This window comes from Ranitomeya imitator, chromosome 2 (assembly GCF_032444005.1).
Source record: "Ranitomeya imitator isolate aRanImi1 chromosome 2, aRanImi1.pri, whole genome shotgun sequence".
NCBI lineage: Eukaryota > Metazoa > Chordata > Amphibia > Anura > Dendrobatidae > Ranitomeya > Ranitomeya imitator.
Window position 1 is genome coordinate 354234836 of NC_091283.1, and position 20564 is coordinate 354255399.

The 20564-nt window shown below is 46.7% G+C and overlaps 1 protein-coding gene across 1 annotated transcript in view; it reads left to right on the plus strand.

Annotated features, from left to right (window-relative positions):
• Window positions 1–20564, plus strand: part of LOC138663768 (oocyte zinc finger protein XlCOF8.4-like) — a 45192-nt gene that overhangs the window by 8145 nt on the left and 16483 nt on the right. Inside the window, exons 2-4 of the mRNA XM_069750107.1 lie at window positions 16362–16515; window positions 16645–16824; window positions 16908–17031. Of these exons, the coding sequence (XP_069606208.1) occupies window positions 16387–16515; window positions 16645–16824; window positions 16908–17031 (433 nt within the window). The 5' untranslated portion in view covers window positions 16362–16386. The remainder of the gene's footprint in view (window positions 1–16361; window positions 16516–16644; window positions 16825–16907; window positions 17032–20564) is intronic.

Consider the following 20564-nt stretch of genomic DNA (forward strand, 5'->3'; position numbering starts at 1 on the left):
CGAGATATACCTGCCTCCAACTACCACACCAGCATGAGTCTTACAATATATATATATATATCATGGGCGAACATACCGCCGGTTCAACCGGTGCAGCTGCACCGGGGCCCGGAGGCTCTGGGGGGCCCCTGCAGGGCAGCCAGGGACGCTGCTACCATTAGGCGATTTGACTATCAGGCGGCAGAAGAGAGGGCGGCAGACTCTATAGTAAGTGAATTTGCGCTGCTAGTTTTTTTTTTTTTTTTTTATAAAACTCCGGGGTCAAGTGCCCGCCCCCCCTCCTCCTCCCTCCCTCCTTCCCGCCCCCCCTCCCTGAAGACGTAATACTCACCTTCCTCCAGCGGTGGCTGCAACTGCGTCCCAGCGCCGGCAGCGCGTCCTGTCTTCAGCGGTCACATGGTACCGCTAATTTAAGGTCATGAATATGCGCATATTCATGACCTTAATTAGCGCTATCATGTGACCGCTGAAGACCGGAAGGAAGACGCTGCAGAAGAGATGCCAGGAAGGAAGTTCTGTTCTGTGCTGCGCGGTGAGAGGTAAGTATGACAGGGAAAAAGGATTTGGAGCCATGCACGCAGGGAAAAAGGATGTGGAGCCATGCACGCAGGGAAAAAGGATGTGGAGCCATGCACGCAGGGAAAAAGGATTTGGAGCCATGCACGCAGGGAAAAAGGATGTGGAGCTATGCACGCAGGGAAAAAGGATGTGGAGCCATGCACGCAGGGAAAAAGGATGTGGAGCCATGCACGCAGGGAAAAAGGATGTGGAGCCATGCACGCAGGGAAAAAGGATGTGGAGCCATGCACGCAGGGAAAAAGGATGTGGAGCCATGCACGCAGGGAAAAAGGATGTGGAGCCATGCACGCAGGGAAAAAGGATGTGGAGCCATGCACGCAGGGAAAAAGGATGTGGAGCCATGCACGCAGGGAAAAAGGATGTGGAGCCATGCACGCAGGGAAAAAGGATGTGGAGCCATGCACACAGGGGAGAAGAATGGGGGAGCCATGCACGCAGGGTGGGAGGATAGGGGAGGCATGCACGCAGGGTGGGAGGATAGGGGAGGCATGCACGCAGGGGAGAACGAATGGGGGAGCCGTGAACGCAGGGGAGAAGAATGGGGGAGTCGTGAACGCAGGGGAGAAGGATGGGGGAGCCGTGAACGCAGGGGAGAAGGATGGGGGAGCCGTGAATGCAGGGGAGAAGGATGGGGGAGCCCAGCACGCAGGGGAGAAGGATGGGGGAGCCGTGAACGCAGGGGAGAAGGATGGGGGAGCCCAGCACGCAGGGGAGAAGGATGGGGGAGCTGTGAACACAGGGGAGAAGGATGGGGGAGCCCAGCACGCAGGGGAGAAGGATGGGGGAGCCGTGAACGCAGGGGAGAAGGATGGGGGAGCCCAGCACGCAGGGGAGAAGGATGGGGGAGCCATGCACACAGGGTGGGAGGATGGAGTATAAATATGGAGTATAAATATTGGGCCCTATAGGGGGGACACAATGTGAGTGGACAGTGTGAAGAGGGGGCCGGTATAGAAAGGAGAGGTCAGTGTGAAGAGCATGTACCATAAGAGGGACAGTGTGGGGGTCATATTTTGTGCAGACAATATAGTGAGGGGCAATTTTTTATTCCGGAGCATTATAATGACACTTGTATCTTTAAGGGCATCTTGTGGAGACTTTCTGCAAAAGAGCGGAAAAGATGGAAGTCTGCAGAGACTAGCTGTGGATGAGAAAACTCATCATGGGGTCTGGACAAGATGAAGAAAAGAAGAACAGCTCCAGAGACGACGTTATCTATAAGGTACCTGGATGTAAATGTTATTTGTGATACTAACTAATTCTCATGTTTTTATTTATGTTAGGAGCCATTTTTCCGTTCGCCTCAGGCAGCAGAGAGGCTAGGTTCACCCCTGAGGGCGGCTAATATAGAGGGCAATCTGGCCAGTCTATCCGGCCCCGAGGTTCCGGGGGCCCCCTGGCCAGATTGCCCTCATGTGCGGCAGGCATGGAGCAATCCCTGCAGCTCCGCTGCCTGCAAGAGAAAATGGCAACGGATCTGTAGGGAATGGATGCTTCCTGCTTCCTTTCTCACACAGACAGCAGAGGCTCAGCTGAATGACATCATCATTCCGCGCTGCGGCTGTGCGAGACAGGAAGCTGCCGCACACTGGCTTCTGCACACTCATGCCTGGAAGGAAGCTGCAGCTGTGCAGGACCTCAATCACCCCCTGAACAGGAGGTAAAGAACGGTCTGAATGTGACGGATTGTTTGCAGAGTAAAGAGGGGAGACAGGGGCAGCAGTCAGAGACTAGAAGCAGTGATTTACTGACTGTGACCCCCGGAGCTTTGTGTTCTCTGGTCAGTGCAGGATTTTCATCCACACACAGCAGGGACCGGAGAGCTCAGAACTTGGGAACACAGTCACTAAATCACTGGGTCTATTCTCTGACGGGACTCCAGTCATCACTGCAGTATCAGATCCAGGCTGGGACCGACCCCTGAGCCCATCCCCCAGTGAAGACTTTTTCACATATACTGTATCTGTTGCATTAAACACACATATAAGGGTATGTTTCCACTGTCAGTAAACTCTGCGGATTGGACGCTGTGTACATCCGCAGCATCCAGTCCGCAGCTCCTGATGTAACAGCATAGTGCATGAGATTTCAAGGAATCCAATGTCCACTATGTATGCAGCGGCACCCGCAGCTTCCCTGCAGAGACGGACATGCGGCACATCTTTCTAGACTGTAGCATGTCTATTTATCTTGCGGAGACGCTCAGTCTCCACAAGATAAATATCACAGTCCAATGTGTAGGATGCGGTGATTCAATGAACACATGCGGAAGCATCACTCGTACAAAAGCCGGCAGCGCTTTGGACCGAGCGGACATGTGCTGCATCCAAAGCGCTGCCGATTCCTGACCGTGGAACCATACCCTTATACATTAATGTATACTATGTCACATATGCAGTAGACACAGGTGTTTATTATACATGGGCATATTCTACAGTATATATATATATATATTATATATATATATATATATATATATATATATATATATATATATATATATTAGCTTTGTCGCCTTTAAAGAAGGGGGGGCCCAAACACATTTCCTGCACAGGGGCCCCAAGCTGTCTGTGTCCGCCCCTGATATATATATATATATATATATATATATATATATATATATATATATATATATATATATATATATATATATATATATATATATATTATTTTATTTAATTCTGCGCTAGATGGCAGAAAAGCCGGTAATTCAATTGCCGGATTTTCCTATCTCCTTCACAAACCCGACAGGATATGAGACATGGTTTACATACAGTAAACCGTCTCATATCCCTTCTTTTATTACATATTCCTCTTTAGTAATGTAAGAAGTGTCTTTGTGTCAAATTTGAGGTCTCTAGCTATTAAATTAAAGGGTTAAATCCTGGAAAAAATTGGCAGAAAGTCGGAAGTGACCCTTAGACAATTATATAGTAGATAGACTGTATATATGTTTTTAAGAATATTTGAGCCGATGGATCCATGATATGTCCATTTTGCAAGCCTGCGAGAAAATAATTGCCATACGGATGACACACGGATAAATTTGTGCGTAAAAATCGCATTGAATACGGAACAGTGTTTTGGAACAATTACTGGGTATTACCGCCATAAAAACGGACCGTATTTACTTACGCCTAGTGTGACGCCGGCTTTAATGTGCGGTCGGAAAGGTATGAGGCAATCCTGGACAGGGCAAGGTCTTTGATGCCAAGGGAAGAAAGAATCTCTAGCAGTAGGCAGTGGTCTACTGTGTAGAAGGCAGAGGACAGGTCAAGAAAGAGGAGGATGGAGAACTGTCTGTTAGCTTTGGCTGTGAGTAAGTCATTAGTAATTTTAGTCATAACAGTTTTGGTGGAGTGGTGGGGGCGGAAGCCAGATTGGAGGTTGTCAAAGAGAGATAGTTAGATAAGAAGTGGGAGGAAAGTTGAGCATGGACATCCTGCTCAAGGAGTTTTGAAGCAAACGGGAGCAGTGATATGGGGCGATAGCTGGGCATAGCAGTTGGGTCAAGGTTATTTTTTTTGAGGATGGGTGTGATGGTGGCATGTTTGAAGGCAGAGGGGAAGGTACCAGAAGATAGCGATAGGTTGAAGAGATGGGTTAGGCTGGTTTCACACTTGCGTTTCAAAACGCATGGGTTTTAAAAAAGAAACGCATGGTGAAAAAACGCATGTAAACGCGTGCAAACGCTGCATTTTTTGACGCATGCGTTTTTGCATGTGGTGAAAAAAACGCAGCGTTTTGACGTGTTTACATGCATTTTTTCATGCGTTTGCGTTTTTTAAACGCATGCAGATAAATGTGTGACAGCTGCCAATCATCAAAATAAAGTTAAAAACCCACTATGAACAGAAAGAGCTAGGGTTAGGGGTAGGTTAGGGGTAGGGATCCTAACCCTAACCCTAAAGGGATCCTAACCCTACCCCTAACCCTAAAGGGATCCTAACCCTACCCCTAACCCTAAAGGGATCCTAACCCTACCCCTAACCCTACCCCTAACCCTAACACTACCCTTAAAGGGATTAGGGTTAGGGGTAGGGTTAGGGGTAGGATCCCTTTATCAATTTTTATGGTGTGGGGTGGTTTATCAGTGTGTTTTTATGTTTAAAAAAAAAACGCATGCGTTTTTAACGCATGCAAACGCATGCACCAAAAAACGCATGCGTTCCCATTGACGCCAATGTGTTTTTTTACCCCAAAAAAACGCATGAAAACGCATGCGTTTTTTTGTGTCCAAAAAACGCCTCTCAAAAATACTACAAGTTGCATTTTTGAAAATGAACGCATGCAGTAAAAAAACGCATGCGATTGAAAACGCGACCAAACGCGTACACAAAAAAACGCATGCGTTTTCAATGTTAAATATAGGGAAAAAACGCATGCGTTTTTTTGTGCAAAAAACGCTGCAGACAAAAACGCAAGTGTGAAACCACCCTTAGGGCTTGAATGAGCGTGTTAGTGAGGTTGGGGAGCAGGTGGGAAGGGATGGGGTCAAGTTCACAGGTGGTGAGGTGTGATTTGGAAAGGAGGTGAGTAAGCTCTCCTTCAGTGATCACAGTTAGCGCCGACCATGGCTGTTTAACCCCTTAGATGCTGTTGTCTGTAGTGACTACAACATCTAGATGGTTAACAGTGTGGTGGCTCCCTAATTGGCACCCTGAGATCATGATTGTGTGACCCTGATGGTTGCCATGGCAATCCACAGCCAAATAACTGCCATAGGTTCTACCAGCTAGGACACATATGTCAACCTCTGGCCCACTGGGTGAGTATATTTGGCCCAGCACACCGGGTGGAGGACCGCCCGTCATCGCATAGAGGTGACAGCAATGATGGAGAAGCGAGCGTCAGGTGACACTCCCTTTCCCATCATTCCTCCTCTGCATCTGACGTCTCAGCACAGTGGGCGCAATCAGCGTCGGACTGGAGCACCTTGGGCCCACCAGAGAAAATCATTCTTGGGGCCCACTATGTAGCTACATAGAAATAGATACAAGACCACCAACTGTGCGGTAAAAAGCGCTAATATCAGGGTATAATATAAGGTAGTTCACGTCTTAATTATGTAGCAAGGGTTGGGGTAGCCCCCTCACAAAATAAAATGCAACCCCCTCAGGTATAATGCAGTCCCCACCATAGAATATAATGTAGCACCCTCATAGGGTATAATGCAGCCCCCCTCATATAGTATAATGTAGCCCACCACAGAATAGATTGCAGCCCCACCACAGAATATAATGCACCCCCCATAGAGTATACTGTAGCCCCCCATAATATAATGTAGTGTAGTCCCCTGAGAATAAAGCAGTCCCCCCACAGAATATAATGTAGCCCCCTCATAAAGTATAATGCTGCCCCTCTCCACCCCCATCAATGTCCTCATCACCACCTCCATCATTGCCTTCTCCCCCTCCACCCCTATCATTCTCCCCCACCACCTCCATCACTGCCCATTCCACCACCTCCATCATTGCCTCCTCCCCCAATCATTGTCCATTTCATCACCTCCATCATCACCTCCATCATTGCCTCCCCCTACCACCATCATTGCCCATCACCTCCATCATTGCCTCCCACCACCACCATCATTGCCCATCTCATCACCTCCATCATTGCCTCCCACCACCAACATTGCCAATCATCTCCATCATTGCCCCCCTCCACCATCATTGCCCATCACCTCCATCATTGCCTCCCCACCATCATACCTGTTATGATTAGGTAATTCAGTACCACAATGGACATAGAAGTCAGAGCACATACAGTGACCTGACAATAACCCAAAAACATAGAACGAGCTCTGAGACGTGGGAACTCTGCTGACCGCAATCCCTAATCCTCTCCAACCACACGAAAGGCAGCCGTGGATTGCGCCTAACGCTCCCTATGCAACTTGGCAAAGCCTGAGAAACTAGCTAGCCTAAAGATAGAAAATAAGCCTACCTTGTCTCAGAGAAATACCCCAAAGGAAAAGGCAGCCCCCCACATATAATGACTGTGAGTAAGATGAAAAGACAAACGCAGAGATGAAATAGATTTAGCAAAGTGAGGCCCGACTTTCTGAACAGAGCGAGGATAGGAAAGGTAACTTTGCGGTCAACACAAAACCCTACAAACAACCACGCAAAGGGGGCAAAAAGACCCTCCGTACTGACTAACGGTACGGAGGTACACCCTCTGCGTCCCAGAGCTTCCAGCAAGCAAGAAAAAACCAAATAAGCAAGCTGGACAGAAAAAACAGCAAACAAAAATAACAAAAGCGGAACTTAGCTATGCAGAGCAGCAGGCCACAGGAACGATCCAGGAGGAAGCAAGTCCAATACTAGAACATTGACTGTAAGCCAGGATCAAAGCACTAGGTGGAGTTAAATAGAGCAGCACCTAATGACTTCACCACATCACCTGAGGAAGGAAACTCAGAAGCCGCAGTACCACTTTCCTCCACCAATGGAAGCTCATAGAGAGAATCAGCCGAAGTACCACTTGTGACCACAGGAGGGAGCTCTGCCACAGAATTCACAACAGTACCCCCCTCCTTGAGGAGGGGTCACCGAACCCTCACCAGAGCCCCCAGGACGACCAGGATGAGCCATATGAAAGGCACGAACAAGATCGGGAGCATGGACATCAGAGGCAAAGACCCAGGAATTATCTTCCTGAGCATAACCCTTCCACTTAACCAGATACTGGAGTTTCCGTCTTGAAACACGAGAATCCAAAATCTTCTCCACAATATACTCCAACTCCCCCTCCACCAAAACCGGAGCAGGAGGATCAACAGATGGAACCATAGGTGCCACGTATCTCCGCAACAATGACCTATAGAATACGTTATGGATGGAAAAAGAATCTGGAAGGGTCAAACGAAAAGACACAGGATTAAGAACCTCAGAAATCCTATACGGACCAATGAAACGAGGTTTAAACTTAGGAGAGGAAACCTTCATAGGAATATGACGAGAAGACAACCAAACCAAATCCCCAACACGAAGTCGGGGACCCACACAGCGTCTGCGATTAGCGAAACATTGAGCCTTCTCCTGGGACAAGGTCAAATTGTCCACTACATGAGTCCAAATCTGCTGCAACCTGTCCACCACAGCATCCACACCAGGACAGTCCGAAGACTCAACCTGCCCTGAAGAGAAACGAGGATGGAACCCAGAGTTGCAGAAAAACGGCGAAACCAAGGTAGCCGAGCTGGCCCGATTATTAAGGGCGAACTCAGCCAAAGGCAAAAAGGACACCCAGTCATCCTGATCAGCAGAAACAAAGCATCTCAGATATGTTTCCAAGGTCTGATTGGTTCGTTCGGTCTGGCCATTGGTCTGAGGATGGAAAGCCGAGGAAAAAGACAAGTCAATGCCCATCCTAGCACAAAAAGCTCGCCAAAACCTCGAAACAAACTGGGAACCTCTGTCAGAAATGATATTCTCTGGAATGCCATGTAAACGAACCACATGCTGGAAGAACAATGGCACCAAATCAGAGGAGGAAGGTAATTTAGACAAGGGTACCAAATGGACCATCTTAGAGAAGCGATCACAAACCACCCAAATGACTGACATTTTTTGAGAGACGGGAAGATCTGAAATAAAATCCATAGAGATATGTGTCCAAGGCCTCTTCGGGACCGGCAAGGGCAAAAGCAACCCACTGGCACGAGAACAGCAGGGCTTAGCCCGAGCACAAATCCCACAGGACTGCACAAAAGAACGCACATCCCGCGACAGAGATGGCCACCAAAAGGATCTAGCCACTAACTCTCTGGTACCAAAGATTCCAGGATGACCAGCCAACACCGAAGAATGAACCTCAGAGATAACTTTATTTGTCCACCTATCAGGGACAAACTGTTTCTCCGCTGGGCAACGATCAGGTTTATTAGCCTGAAATTTTTGCAGCACCCGCCGCAAATCAGGGGAGATGGCAGACACAATTACTCCCTCTTTGAGAATACCCGCCGGCTCAGATAAACCCGGAGAGTCGGGCACAAAACTCCTAGACAGGGCATCCGCCTTCACATTTTTAGAGCCCGGAAGGTACGAAACCACAAAGTCAAAACGGGCAATAAACAGCGACCAACGAGCCTGTCTAAGATTCAACCGCTTGGCAGACTCGAGATAAGTCAAGTTCTTATGATCAGTCAAGACCACCACGCGATGCTTAGCTCCTTCAAGCCAATGACGCCACTCCTCGAATGCCCACTTCATGGCCAGCAACTCTCGATTGCCAACATCATAATTTCGCTCAGCAGGCGAAAACTTCCTGGAAAAGAAGGCGCATGGTTTCATCACCGAGCAATCAGAACTTCTCTGCGACAAAACAGCCCCCGCTCCAATCTCAGAAGCATCAACCTCGACCTGGAATGGAAGCGCAACATCTGGTTGACACAACACAGGGGCAGAAGAAAAACGACGCTTTAACTCTTGAAAAGCTTCCACAGCAGCAGAAGACCAATTGACCACATCGCACCCTTCTTGGTCAAATCGGTCAATGGTTTAGCAATACTAGAAAAATTGCAGATGAAGCGACGATAAAAATTAGCAAAGCCCAGGAACTTTTGCAGACTTTTCAGAGATGTCGGCTGAGTCCAATCATGGATGGCTTGGACCTTAACAGGGTCCATCTCGATAACAGAAGGGGAAAAAATGAACCCCAAAAATGAAATCTTCTGAACACCAAAGAGACACTTTGATCCCTTCACAAACAAAGAATTAGCACGCAGGACCTGAAACACCGTTCTGACCTGCTTCACATGAGATTCCCAATCATCCGAGAAGACCAAAATATCATCCAAGTATACAATCAGGAATTTATCCAGGTACTCTCGGAAGATGTCATGCATAAAGGACTGAAACACTGATGGAGCATTGGCAAGTCCGAATGGCATTACTAGGTACTCAAAATGGCCCTCGGGCATATTAAATGCAGTTTTCCATTCATCGCCTCGCTTAATACGCACAAGATTATACGCACCACGAAGATCTATCTTGGTGAACCAACTAGCCCCCTTAATCCGAGCAAACAAATCAGATAACAGCGGCAAGAGGTACTGAAATTTAACCGTGATCTTATTTAGAAGGCGGTAATCTATACAAGGTCTCAGCGAACCATCCTTCTTGGCCACAAAAAAGAACCCCGCTCCTAATGGCGACAATGACGGGCGAATGTGCCCCTTCTCCAAGGACTCCTTCACGTAACTCCGCATAGCGGCGTGCTCAGGCACAGATAAATTAAACAGTCGACCTTTTGGGAATTTACTACCAGGAATCAAATCGATAGCACAATCACAATCCCTATGCGGAGGTAGGGTATCGGACTTGGGCTCATCAAATACATCCCGGTAATCAGACAAGAACTCTGGGACCTCAGAAGGGGTGGATGACGAAATAAACAGAAATGGGACATCAGCATGTACCCCCTGACAACCCCAGCTGGACACAGACATGGATTTCCAATCTAATACTGGATTATGGACTTGTAGCCATGGCAACCCCAACACGACCACATCATGCAGATTATGCAACACCAGAAAGCGAATAACCTCCTGATGTGCAGGAGCCATGCACATGGTCAGCTGGGTCCAGTACTGAGGCTTATTCTTGGCCAAAGGCGTAGCATCAATTCCTCTCAATGGAATAGGACACTGCAAGGGCTCCAAGAAAAAACCACAGCGCCTAGCATACTCCAAGTCCATCAAATTCAGGGCAGCGCCTGAATCCACAAATGCCATGACAGAATAAGATGACAAAGAGAAGATCAAGGTAACGGACAAAAGAAATTTTGACTGTACCGTACCAATGGTGGCAGACCTAGCGAACCGCTTAGTGCGCTTAGGACAATCAGAGATAGCATGAGTGGAATCACCACAGTAGAAACACAGCCCATTCTGATGTCTGTGTTCTTGCCGTTCAACTCTGGTCAAAGTCCTATCGCACTGCATAGGCTCAGGTTTATGCTCAAATAATACCGCCAAATGGTGCACAGATTTACGCTCACGCAAGCGTCGACCGATCTGAATGGCCAAAGACATAGACTCATTCAGACCAGCAGGCATAGGAAATCCCACCATGACATCCTTAAGGGCTTCAGAGAGACCCTTTCTGAAAATAGCTGCGAGCGCACCTTCATTCCATTGAGTGAGTACGGACCACTTTCTAAATTTCTGACAATATACCTCTATCTCATCCTGACCCTGACACAGAGCCAGCAAATTTTTCTTTGCCTGATCCACTGAGTTAGGTTCATCGTACAGCAATCCGAGCGCCAGGAAAAACGCATCAATATTACACAATGCAGGATCTCCTGGTGCAAGAGAAAATGCCCAGTCCTGAGGGTCGCCACGTAAAAAAGAAATTATGATCCTAACTTGTTGAACTGGGTCACCAGAGGAGCGAGGTTTCAAAGCCAGAAATAGTTTACAATTATTTTTGAAACTCAGAAATTTAGTTCTATCTCCAAAAAACAAATCAGGAATAGGAATTCTTGGTTCCAACATAGAGTTCTGAACCACAAAGTCTTGAATATTTTGTACTCTTGCCGTGAGCTGATCCACACATGAAGACAGACCTTTAATGTCCATCGCTACACCTGTGTCCTGAACCACCCAAATGTCTAGGGGAAAAAAAAAGGCAAAACACAGTGCAGAGAAAAAAAAATGGTCTCAGAACTTCTTTTTTCCCTCTATTGAGAATCATTAGTACTTATGGCTTCCAGTACTGTTATGATTAGGTAATTCAGTACCACAATGGACATAGAAGTCAGAGCACATACAGTGACCTGACAATAACCCAAAAACATAGAACGAGCTCTGAGACGTGGGAACTCTGCTGACCGCAATCCCTAATCCTCTCCAACCACACGAAAGGCAGCCGTGGATTGCGCCTAACGCTCCCTATGCAACTCGGCACAACCTGAGAAACTAGCTAGCCTAAAGATAGAAAATAAGCCTACCTTGCCTCAGAGAAATACCCCAAAGGAAAAGGCAGCCCCCCACATATAATGACTGTGAGTAAGATGAAAAGACAAACGCAGAGATGAAATAGATTTAGCAAAGTGAGGCCCGACTTTCTGAACAGAGCGAGGATAGGAAAGGTAACTTTGCGGTCAACACAAAACCCTACAAACAACCACGCAAAGGGGGCAAAAAGACCCTCCGTACCGACTAACGGTACGGAGGTACACCCTCTGCGTCCCAGAGCTTCCAGCAAGCAAGAAAAAACCAAATAAGCAAGCTGGACAGAAAAAACGGCAAACAAAAATAACAAAAGCGGAACTTAGCTATGCAGAGCAGCAGGCCACAGGAACGATCCAGGAGGAAGCAAGTCCAATACTAGAACATTGACTGGAAGCCAGGATCAAAGCACTAGGTGGAGTTAAATAGAGCAGCACCTAACGACTTCACCACATCACCTGAGGAAGGAAACTCAGAAGCCGCAGTACCACTTTCCTCCACCAATGGAAGCTCATAGAGAGAATCAGCCGAAGTACCACTTGTGACCACAGGAGGGAGCTCTGCCACAGAATTCACAACACATACCTATCACCTCCATCATTGCCTCCGCCCCACCATCATTGCCAATAACGTCCATCATTGCCCATCACCTCCATCATTGCCTCCCCACCATCATTGCCTATCACCTCCATCGTCTCCCCCCACCAATATCATTGTCCTTCACCACCACACACACACACCTCACCGCAGCTCATCATACACGCAGGCACACTCTCACACACGCAGGCACACTCTCACACACGCAGGCACACTCACACATGCAGGCACACAAACACTCTCACATACACACACACACGCAGGCACACACACACACACACGCAGGCACCTAGCACAGCTCACCTCCCCGCAGCAACAGCTCATCCCAGCAGCCTCTTCCTCGCTGGAAGCTTTCTGTCTGAGACAGCTGGATGATGATGTCATCCAGCTGGGTTGTCTGAGACAGGAAGCAGGACTCCGGGAGGTGAGCTGCTCTGTGTGAGTCTGTGTGCCTGCATGTGTGTGTATGTGTATGGTGGTGGGGCTTTACATGTGGGCAGTGTTAGCTGCAGCCTGCGGCTAACACTGCCCACTGTTAAAGAGAAATGGTATTCACGCCTCTCCATGCCCATAGGGGTGTGGGGGAGCGTGAATATTAATTTTACTTTAGCAGCGGGGACAGGATCCTGTCTCCAGCTGCTGCTATGCTGGCACAGGGCAGGCCCCCTTGACTCAGGGGCCCCCAGGAGCAGTGGGGCCCTAGGCAGCTGCTGGCCAGTATGCTAGGTGTCAGTGCCTGGGCCCACCAGAGAATTCTCCGGTTCTCCGGTGGGCCAGTCCGAGCCTGGGCTCAATGATGTTGTTACAATGCCCGCTATATCTAGGTGTGCAGAGGAAGTGAAGACACCATGAAGAGACTGAAGAAGCAAAGGAATGAGGAGAGGTGAGTATTTTTTGTATTTTTTTTTTTTTTGAATGTGAGGCTGTTATACTAAATGGAACACTATGTGGGGCCATTATACTGTATGGAGGACTATGTTACGCCCCTTTGTACTGTATTGAGCTCTCTGTGAGGTCCATTATACTGTATGGAGCAATATATGAGGCCAAATATACTGTATGGAGCACTATGTGAGGCCCATTATACTGTATGGAGCACTATATGGGGTTCATTATACTGTATGGAGCACTATGTGGGGCTCATTATACTATATAGAGCACTATATGGGGCTCATTATACTGTATGGAGCACTATATGGGGCTCATTATACTGTATGGAGCACTATATGGGGCTCATTATACTGTATGGAGCACTATATGGGGCTCGTTATACTGTATGAAACACTACGTGGAGCTCATTATTCTATATGCAGCACTATGTGGGGCAAATATACTATATGGAGCACTATGTGGGGCCATTATACTGTATGAATCATTATGTGAGCACATTATACTGTAAGGAGCACTATGTGAGCCATTATACTGTATGGAGGACTAGATGGTGCCCATTATTCTGTATGGAGCACTTTTTTGGCCATTATACTGTATACTGTAGGGATGTGTGTGGATTATAGTTGAAGAATCATATTGTGATGGGTCACCATTCTTTGTCAAGGTGGTGCAGTAGGGTCATACCATGCGTGTGGAGGAAATGACTGCGGGGTATCTTAATGTGTTTGTGGGGAACTTTTGTTAGCATCATACTTTATTATCTGTATTATTCAAGGTTTTTTATCCTTTCTTAATACACTTTTAAATTAGGCCATTGGGCCATATGCTTTTCACTGCTCTTATATATAACACATTATAATAATCCATATATTTTATTCTAAGATCTATTACCATATATACTCGAGTATAAGCCGAGTATACGTATGTGGCAGCTGGGCCAGGATTTTGTGAATCATCTTACTCCGCTCTAACATGCCATTCATCCACTTGTACACTGAAGCCAAGACACATAATGGTTGCAAGCTGTGCGACTGCACAGGGGTATATACCTTAAGTGCAGATTAAATCACTTAAATGCAGGTGTGTGTGTGTATATACCACTCTGAAAACTTGCAGCTGATAACTAGTGCAGTGTGAAAGAGCTTTCATAGAAGGGGAAAAAAACATCACTGTCCAATTGTTCACCTTACTTCAGCATTGTCTTTGGTTCTGACTCATAGAAGAGGTGATAACCTATGTGCAGTTCTGCTCCACTCAATGAATGTCCGTCTTGCAGCAGTTACAGCCCCCATTCTTCCCCCCACTAAAGTCGTACTACTCCTAACATATGCATAATGCACCCATACATTTACCTCCTTTGCATTTAAACAATATACCTGCTAATTTCTGGATCTTTGTAGACTGTAGCAGGACTTCACTGGAGGAGGATGAGGGGATGGGGGACGCTGTGGCTCCTGCAGGATGGGCATACATTGTGTGGAGCAGACATTATTTCCTCTTCATTTCTGTACGTCACTACTTATCAGCTCCATTTTGATTTACAGGTCGCTTGCTCCACTGCTCGCAGCCAGACTGGGTGTCGACACTTCATGTCAGCAGCGTCGAGCTGACCTGAGCTTAGGCTTTCTTCGGCGTGACAGACTCTATACTAAAGTCCTACCCCCTCTTTTCCTGCTGTTGTCGTATAGTAAACAAGTTGGCGGCAATGCTTATGTGTTAAAAGGAAAATGCATTATTTATTCCCTTTAAAGAGCCGCCCCATCCTCACTGCCGCCCTAGGCACGTGCCCTCATATGCCTAGTTATAAATATGGCCCTGCTCTTTGGGGAGGTTAACATTGCTTTCCATCGAATTTAAAATTCTTGGAGGTCCACATTTCACTCTGCAATAACATTCTAAAATGTTGATGCAGAAGGAGCAGCCGTTTGTCGGAAATAGCCGGACTCCTGGTTACCATCTCTGCCTACAGGGCACTGAAGGATCTCCATATATACAGATTGGTTGAGGCTGACAGCTCTACCTTTTCTCGTCACGTAAACACCATGTTCCCAGGAGGCAGCAGAAGCTGCTGGGTCCTACACACGTAGATCAGCTCTGCAGTGCATGGCTGCTAGATCAGCCCCTCAGTTACAGGGCAAATCGAATAGTAAAACAGGGAATTAAAGGGCTCACTCACACGGCCATCTATTCTCTCAAGCGAGAGAATCGGGCTGATTATGCAAATATTCTGGGATCAAACTCTGTCAGGTTTTGAACCAAGTGTCAGCGCACTGTGCTATGATTCTCTCTCAAGAGAGAATCGCATCGCAGGTGCAGAGGAGACAGAGAAAGTAATTTCTCCATCATCTCCATTGCCTGTGTCCACGGTAATCACACTGCACTTGGATGACATCTGAGTGCAGTGCGATGTTTCTCATGCACCCATAGACTTGTATGGGTGCATGTGACCCAAGTCTCGCAGCCACTCGATTGCTTTCTCCGAATTGGCATGACAAAATAATCGCAGATCTGAGCTGTCCCATAGAATTACACTGGCCCGCGTGCTATCTGATAAAACATCACATAGCGCTCGGCTGTGTTACATGGCAGTGTGAGAGAACCCATAATGTAAGTTACCCAAAGGCCTTCTGAGAGGGATTATATGTGAAATAAATAAAGTGAAGAAAGCTAGTAGAAAGGTAATAAATTAAAAAAAAAAAAAAAAAGTCACTGCCAGTCCGAATCGCTTTTTCCATCCTCACCCCTATCAAAAATAAAACATGCTGACTAGTGATGAGCGAGTATACTCGTTGCTCGTGGTCTCCGAGTATATGTGAGTGCTCTGAGATATAGTTTTTGTTGACCCAGCTGCATGATTTACAGCTGCTAGCCAGCCTGAGTACATGTGGGGGTTGCCTGGTTGCTAGGGAATCCCCACATGTAATCAAGCTGTCTAGTAGCCGCAAATCATGCAGCTGCTGCAAGGAAAACTAAATCTCCGAGCGGTCATAAATACTCGGAGACCACCCGAGCAACGAGTATACTCGCTCATCACTAATGCCGACCAATATATAAAAATAAATGTTAGAGAAAGCAGCAGCAAACACATTTATTCATCCCCTCTTCACTACAATCTATCTGACCCCCAAACCTGACCCTACATTATACATCGTCCCCATTATGTGGCCACCTATTAAACCTTCTCTATTTGCCTGCCAACCCACAGGTGAGACCCTCCCCACCAAAAACCTTTCTAGAATGTATAGAGACACTGATAACGTGAAAGCCACCATATTACCTTATTATTTTCAGTAATTTTATTATTGCACAGGATACTTTATTCCTTCATATTTAGGTCCCACAATATCGGATCCTTGATAATGAATGGAGATAGTCTATATAAGAAAATTTTCCTGATTGACCAGTCAAGGATGGATATGGACAGAGACAAGATGATGGACAGGATATTACACCTCACCCTAGAGATCCTCTTCCGGCTTACTGGAGAGGTGAGAGATTCTGGTGACATCACATTACATCATTCTTATCTATGGGAATTACAGACGGACAGAACTGGAGAGGTGAGGACTCTGGAAATATCTGTAGTGAGATTTATTAATGTGTCTCTCCATAACCAGGATTACACAGTAGTGAAGAAGACCTCTAGTGAGCGCTGTCAGGACCCTGTGCCTGAGGAATGGGGAAGACCCGGGAGCCCAATCATGAGGCTTCCACCTCACCCCCAGATACATGAGGACATCAATGACCAGAAGATCCTAGAACTCGCCTACAAGATGATTGAGCTTCTGTCTGGAGAGGTGACACTGCTGGGAATGCTGGGATATTATACAGTAATTCTATGAAGGGATCGAGGGGATGACTGTATCATTGTATTTGTCAGGTTCCTATAAGGTGTCAGGATGTCACCGTCTATTTCTCAATGGAGGAGTGGGAGTATTTGGAAGGACACAAAGATCTGTACAAGGACGTCATGATGGAGGTTCCCCGTCCACTCACGTTACCAGGTAGTAGACTGGACTAATACACACAGCCTAAAATTATCTGTATGAAAAGAATGAATACATTTTTTTTTTCAAAGCCGTGACTGATGCATTGACATGGCTTGCAACCCTGGCTACGTGGCATGACTCCATGTTAAAACTCAGGAGTTCCAATGGTCTATAATAAATGACCGCAACTCAGGTTTAGTGTTAGAACTCCCTCCCCCATACATATGTTATATTTAGGGATATGGTTTGTTTTAACAACATACTGTATTTGTCTTTGAGGAAAGACAGAAAATAATGCATTTTTGTGATTGTTCTAGCGTATATTGTGAAACTCAGAGAGAGTATTTCAGGAGCTTCAAAGCTTTGAAGAATGAACGCTGTTATAGCTTTAAAGTGTTGACCACCTTTATCTTAACACCTATAGATTTAGAATTGGATTGTCACAGGATTACTGCGACAGAGAGGAGCTAGAAGCCGCAGTGTCTGGTTTCTTGAACTCCTTCACTGGTTAGAAGTACTTCACCATCAAATTAAACAGTGCAGGTTTCTCCCTTGCTGGCAGCGCAAGGGTTAATCTGTTAAGTGGAGGCTGCTATAGCTTTCCTACTTGGACTATCAAAGCTGTTCAGTGTTGGCCACTCTCCTCTGCTATATAAGCTCGCCTCTGGCACTTATTGATTGCCAGTGTTGGTTCATACGGCCAGGTTTTGGAGTTGGAGTTAGTGTTTGGAGATTGTTCAGGAGATTGTTGCTGGGAGTTTTGTCTGGGTGCAAATCCCAATTCTCTACTATTTGATTTCTTCCTTTAACTACCCTGTCTCCCACTCTGTTGTTTTGCTTGAGCATTTTGTTTGGTTGCTATTTTCATTTATCCCTGTCCATCTTCCCTTGTTTGTCTGGTTTGTTTGTATTAACCTTTATCTTCACACTACCCAGGGTGGGGGAGGGGACAGATCAGGGTCGATTATAAGAGCATAGTAAGGAATGTGAACCTGACCTCTCCACCTTCAGGAGTAATCTTGGGGACAGGGATAGAATTAGGGCGCTCCCTAGTTCTAGCGACCTGGTTAGCAATTAAAGTCCCAACACCATCATGATATGGATGCCATAAAAGTGTATGTACATGGATGTGGAGGGGAAACAATACTTTTTCTGACATTGTGTAGTTAAGTTTTGTTTGCCAAAGTCTAACATAACACTTGTATAATTACCCAGAGATATTTCACCACTAGTTACTAAACCATTGACGATGAAGACTGTGGACGTGGAGCGCAATCAGTGCAGTAGTTAATTTATTGTCTATAGTCAATTTTTATATTTAGCACCCAGGATGTAAGTTCAATACAATGTTTGTATGATCTTATGATAAAGTTTCACATTTCTGGACAATTATACTATTAGAGTATTCAGTTTGATTTTTGTAGATTTTTCTCTGTCTCCTCGGTAAAATAATCATTCTAGACTTCATCACATACAAGAGGTTTTTTTATTTTCTATTCGCCACGACAGCACCCACTAGAGAGAGGGGATCTGCCCCCTAGGAACAGGAAACCTACAAAGAGATAAAAGGGGCCGCCCCCCTCGCTCCTCAGTTGGTTTCCTGTTCCTAGATAGGAACCCACAGACAAGACTCTCTGAAGACTGTTAATGAAGAGGAACACACGCCTGGACTGCCGCCTGTACGACTCTGCTGAGCGGCAGGGGCTCCAGAGCGGGTAAAAGAGTCGGGGGAATGATCCTGCTGGCTCCCCCCTCCTCTGATTTAGTTACGGTGAGTCCCAGAGTTTTAAACAGTCTCCCTGCTGGGACACTGTTGTACGGTCCACCGCACGACAGACACAAAGCCGGTAAGTGCATGGATGCGCGCGGCGCAGTGTGGCTGCAGGTGCAGTGCTTACCCCCTCAGTACCGATACCTTCCAGCCGTGCCATGGTGGAAGGAGCAGAGATGTGTGCGGTGGTTGTAGTGTGGCTCCAGGTGCAGCGCTTACTGTTATGATCTGGTGACCTTGGAGCTGCATGAGAACTTTCACTGGAGAAAGTGGCCACTATACTGACCGCAATCCTGAACTTAACACCGCAACTAGAAGTAGCCGTGGAGTGTACCTAACACACCTAGACACCTCGTCACAGCCGGAGGATTAAATACCCCTAAAGATGGAAATCGGAATACTATCTTGCCTCAGAGAAAATCCCCAAAGGATAGACAGCCCCCCACAAATATTGGCGGTGAGTCGGAAAGGGAAAAACATACACAGGCAGAAAAACAGGATCTAGCACTGGAGGCCACTCTAGCTAGAAAGGACAGGATAGGACAGAGTTCTGTGCGGTCAGTATTAAAACCCTTCAAAAAATCCACAGCAGAATATACAAAAAACTTCCTACATCTAACTAAAGATGTAGGAGCGTATATCTGCAACTCCAGTGAATCCTACAAACAGAGCAGGAATAAAACTGAAACAAGCACACAGCAGTGTGCCACAGATGCAAAAACAAAACACTTATCTTTGCTGAATTTGGCAGCAAGCAGGAGAAGCCAGAAAGTGATCCAATACTTCACAAGGAACATTGACAACTGGCAAGGGCTAAAGGATCCTGCACACCTAAATATCCCAGTCAGAATTGTAATCATCCGATACACCTGGCCAGGACTGCGAGTCAGAGACAACTGCATTCCCACCTACAACCACTGGAGGGAACCCAAGAGCAGAATTCACAACAGTACCCCATCCTTGAGGAGGGGTCACCGAACCCTCACCAGGGCCCCCAGGACGATCAGGACGAGCCAGATGAAAGGCACGGACCAAATCAGCAGCATGGACATCAGAGGCAAAAACCCAAGAATTATCCTCCTGGCCATAACCCTTCCATTTGACCAGGTACTGAAGTTTCTGCCTCGAAAAACGGGAATCCAAAATCTTCTCAACAACATATTCCAACTCCCCATCAACCAACACAGGGGCCGGAGGATCAACAAAGGGAACAACGGGCTCCACATATTTCCGCAACAAAGATTTATGGAAGACATTATGGATAGCAAAAGAGGCCGGAAGCGCCAGTCGAAAAGACACCGGATTAATAATCTCAGAAATCCTATAAGGACCAATAAACCGAGGCTTAAACTTAGGAGAAGAAACCTTCATAGGAACATGACGGGAAGACAACCAGACCAGATCCCCAACCCGAAGCCGGGAACCAACACACCGACGACGATTAGCAAAACGTTGAGCCTCCTCTTGAGACAACACCAACTTGTCCACCACATGAGCCCAAATCTGCTGCAACCTGTCCACCACAGAATCCACACCAGAACAGTCAGAAGGCTCAACCTGCCCAGAAGAAAAACAAGGATGAAAACCAAAATTACAAAAGAAAGGCAAAACCAAGGTAGCAGAACTAGCCCGATTATTAAGGGCAAACTTGGCCAATGGCAAGAAGCCACCCAATCATCCTGATCAGCAGACACAAAGCATCTCAAATAAGTCTCCAAGGTCTCATTAGTACGCTCGGTCTGGCCACTTGTCTGAGGATGAGATGCAGAAGAAAAAG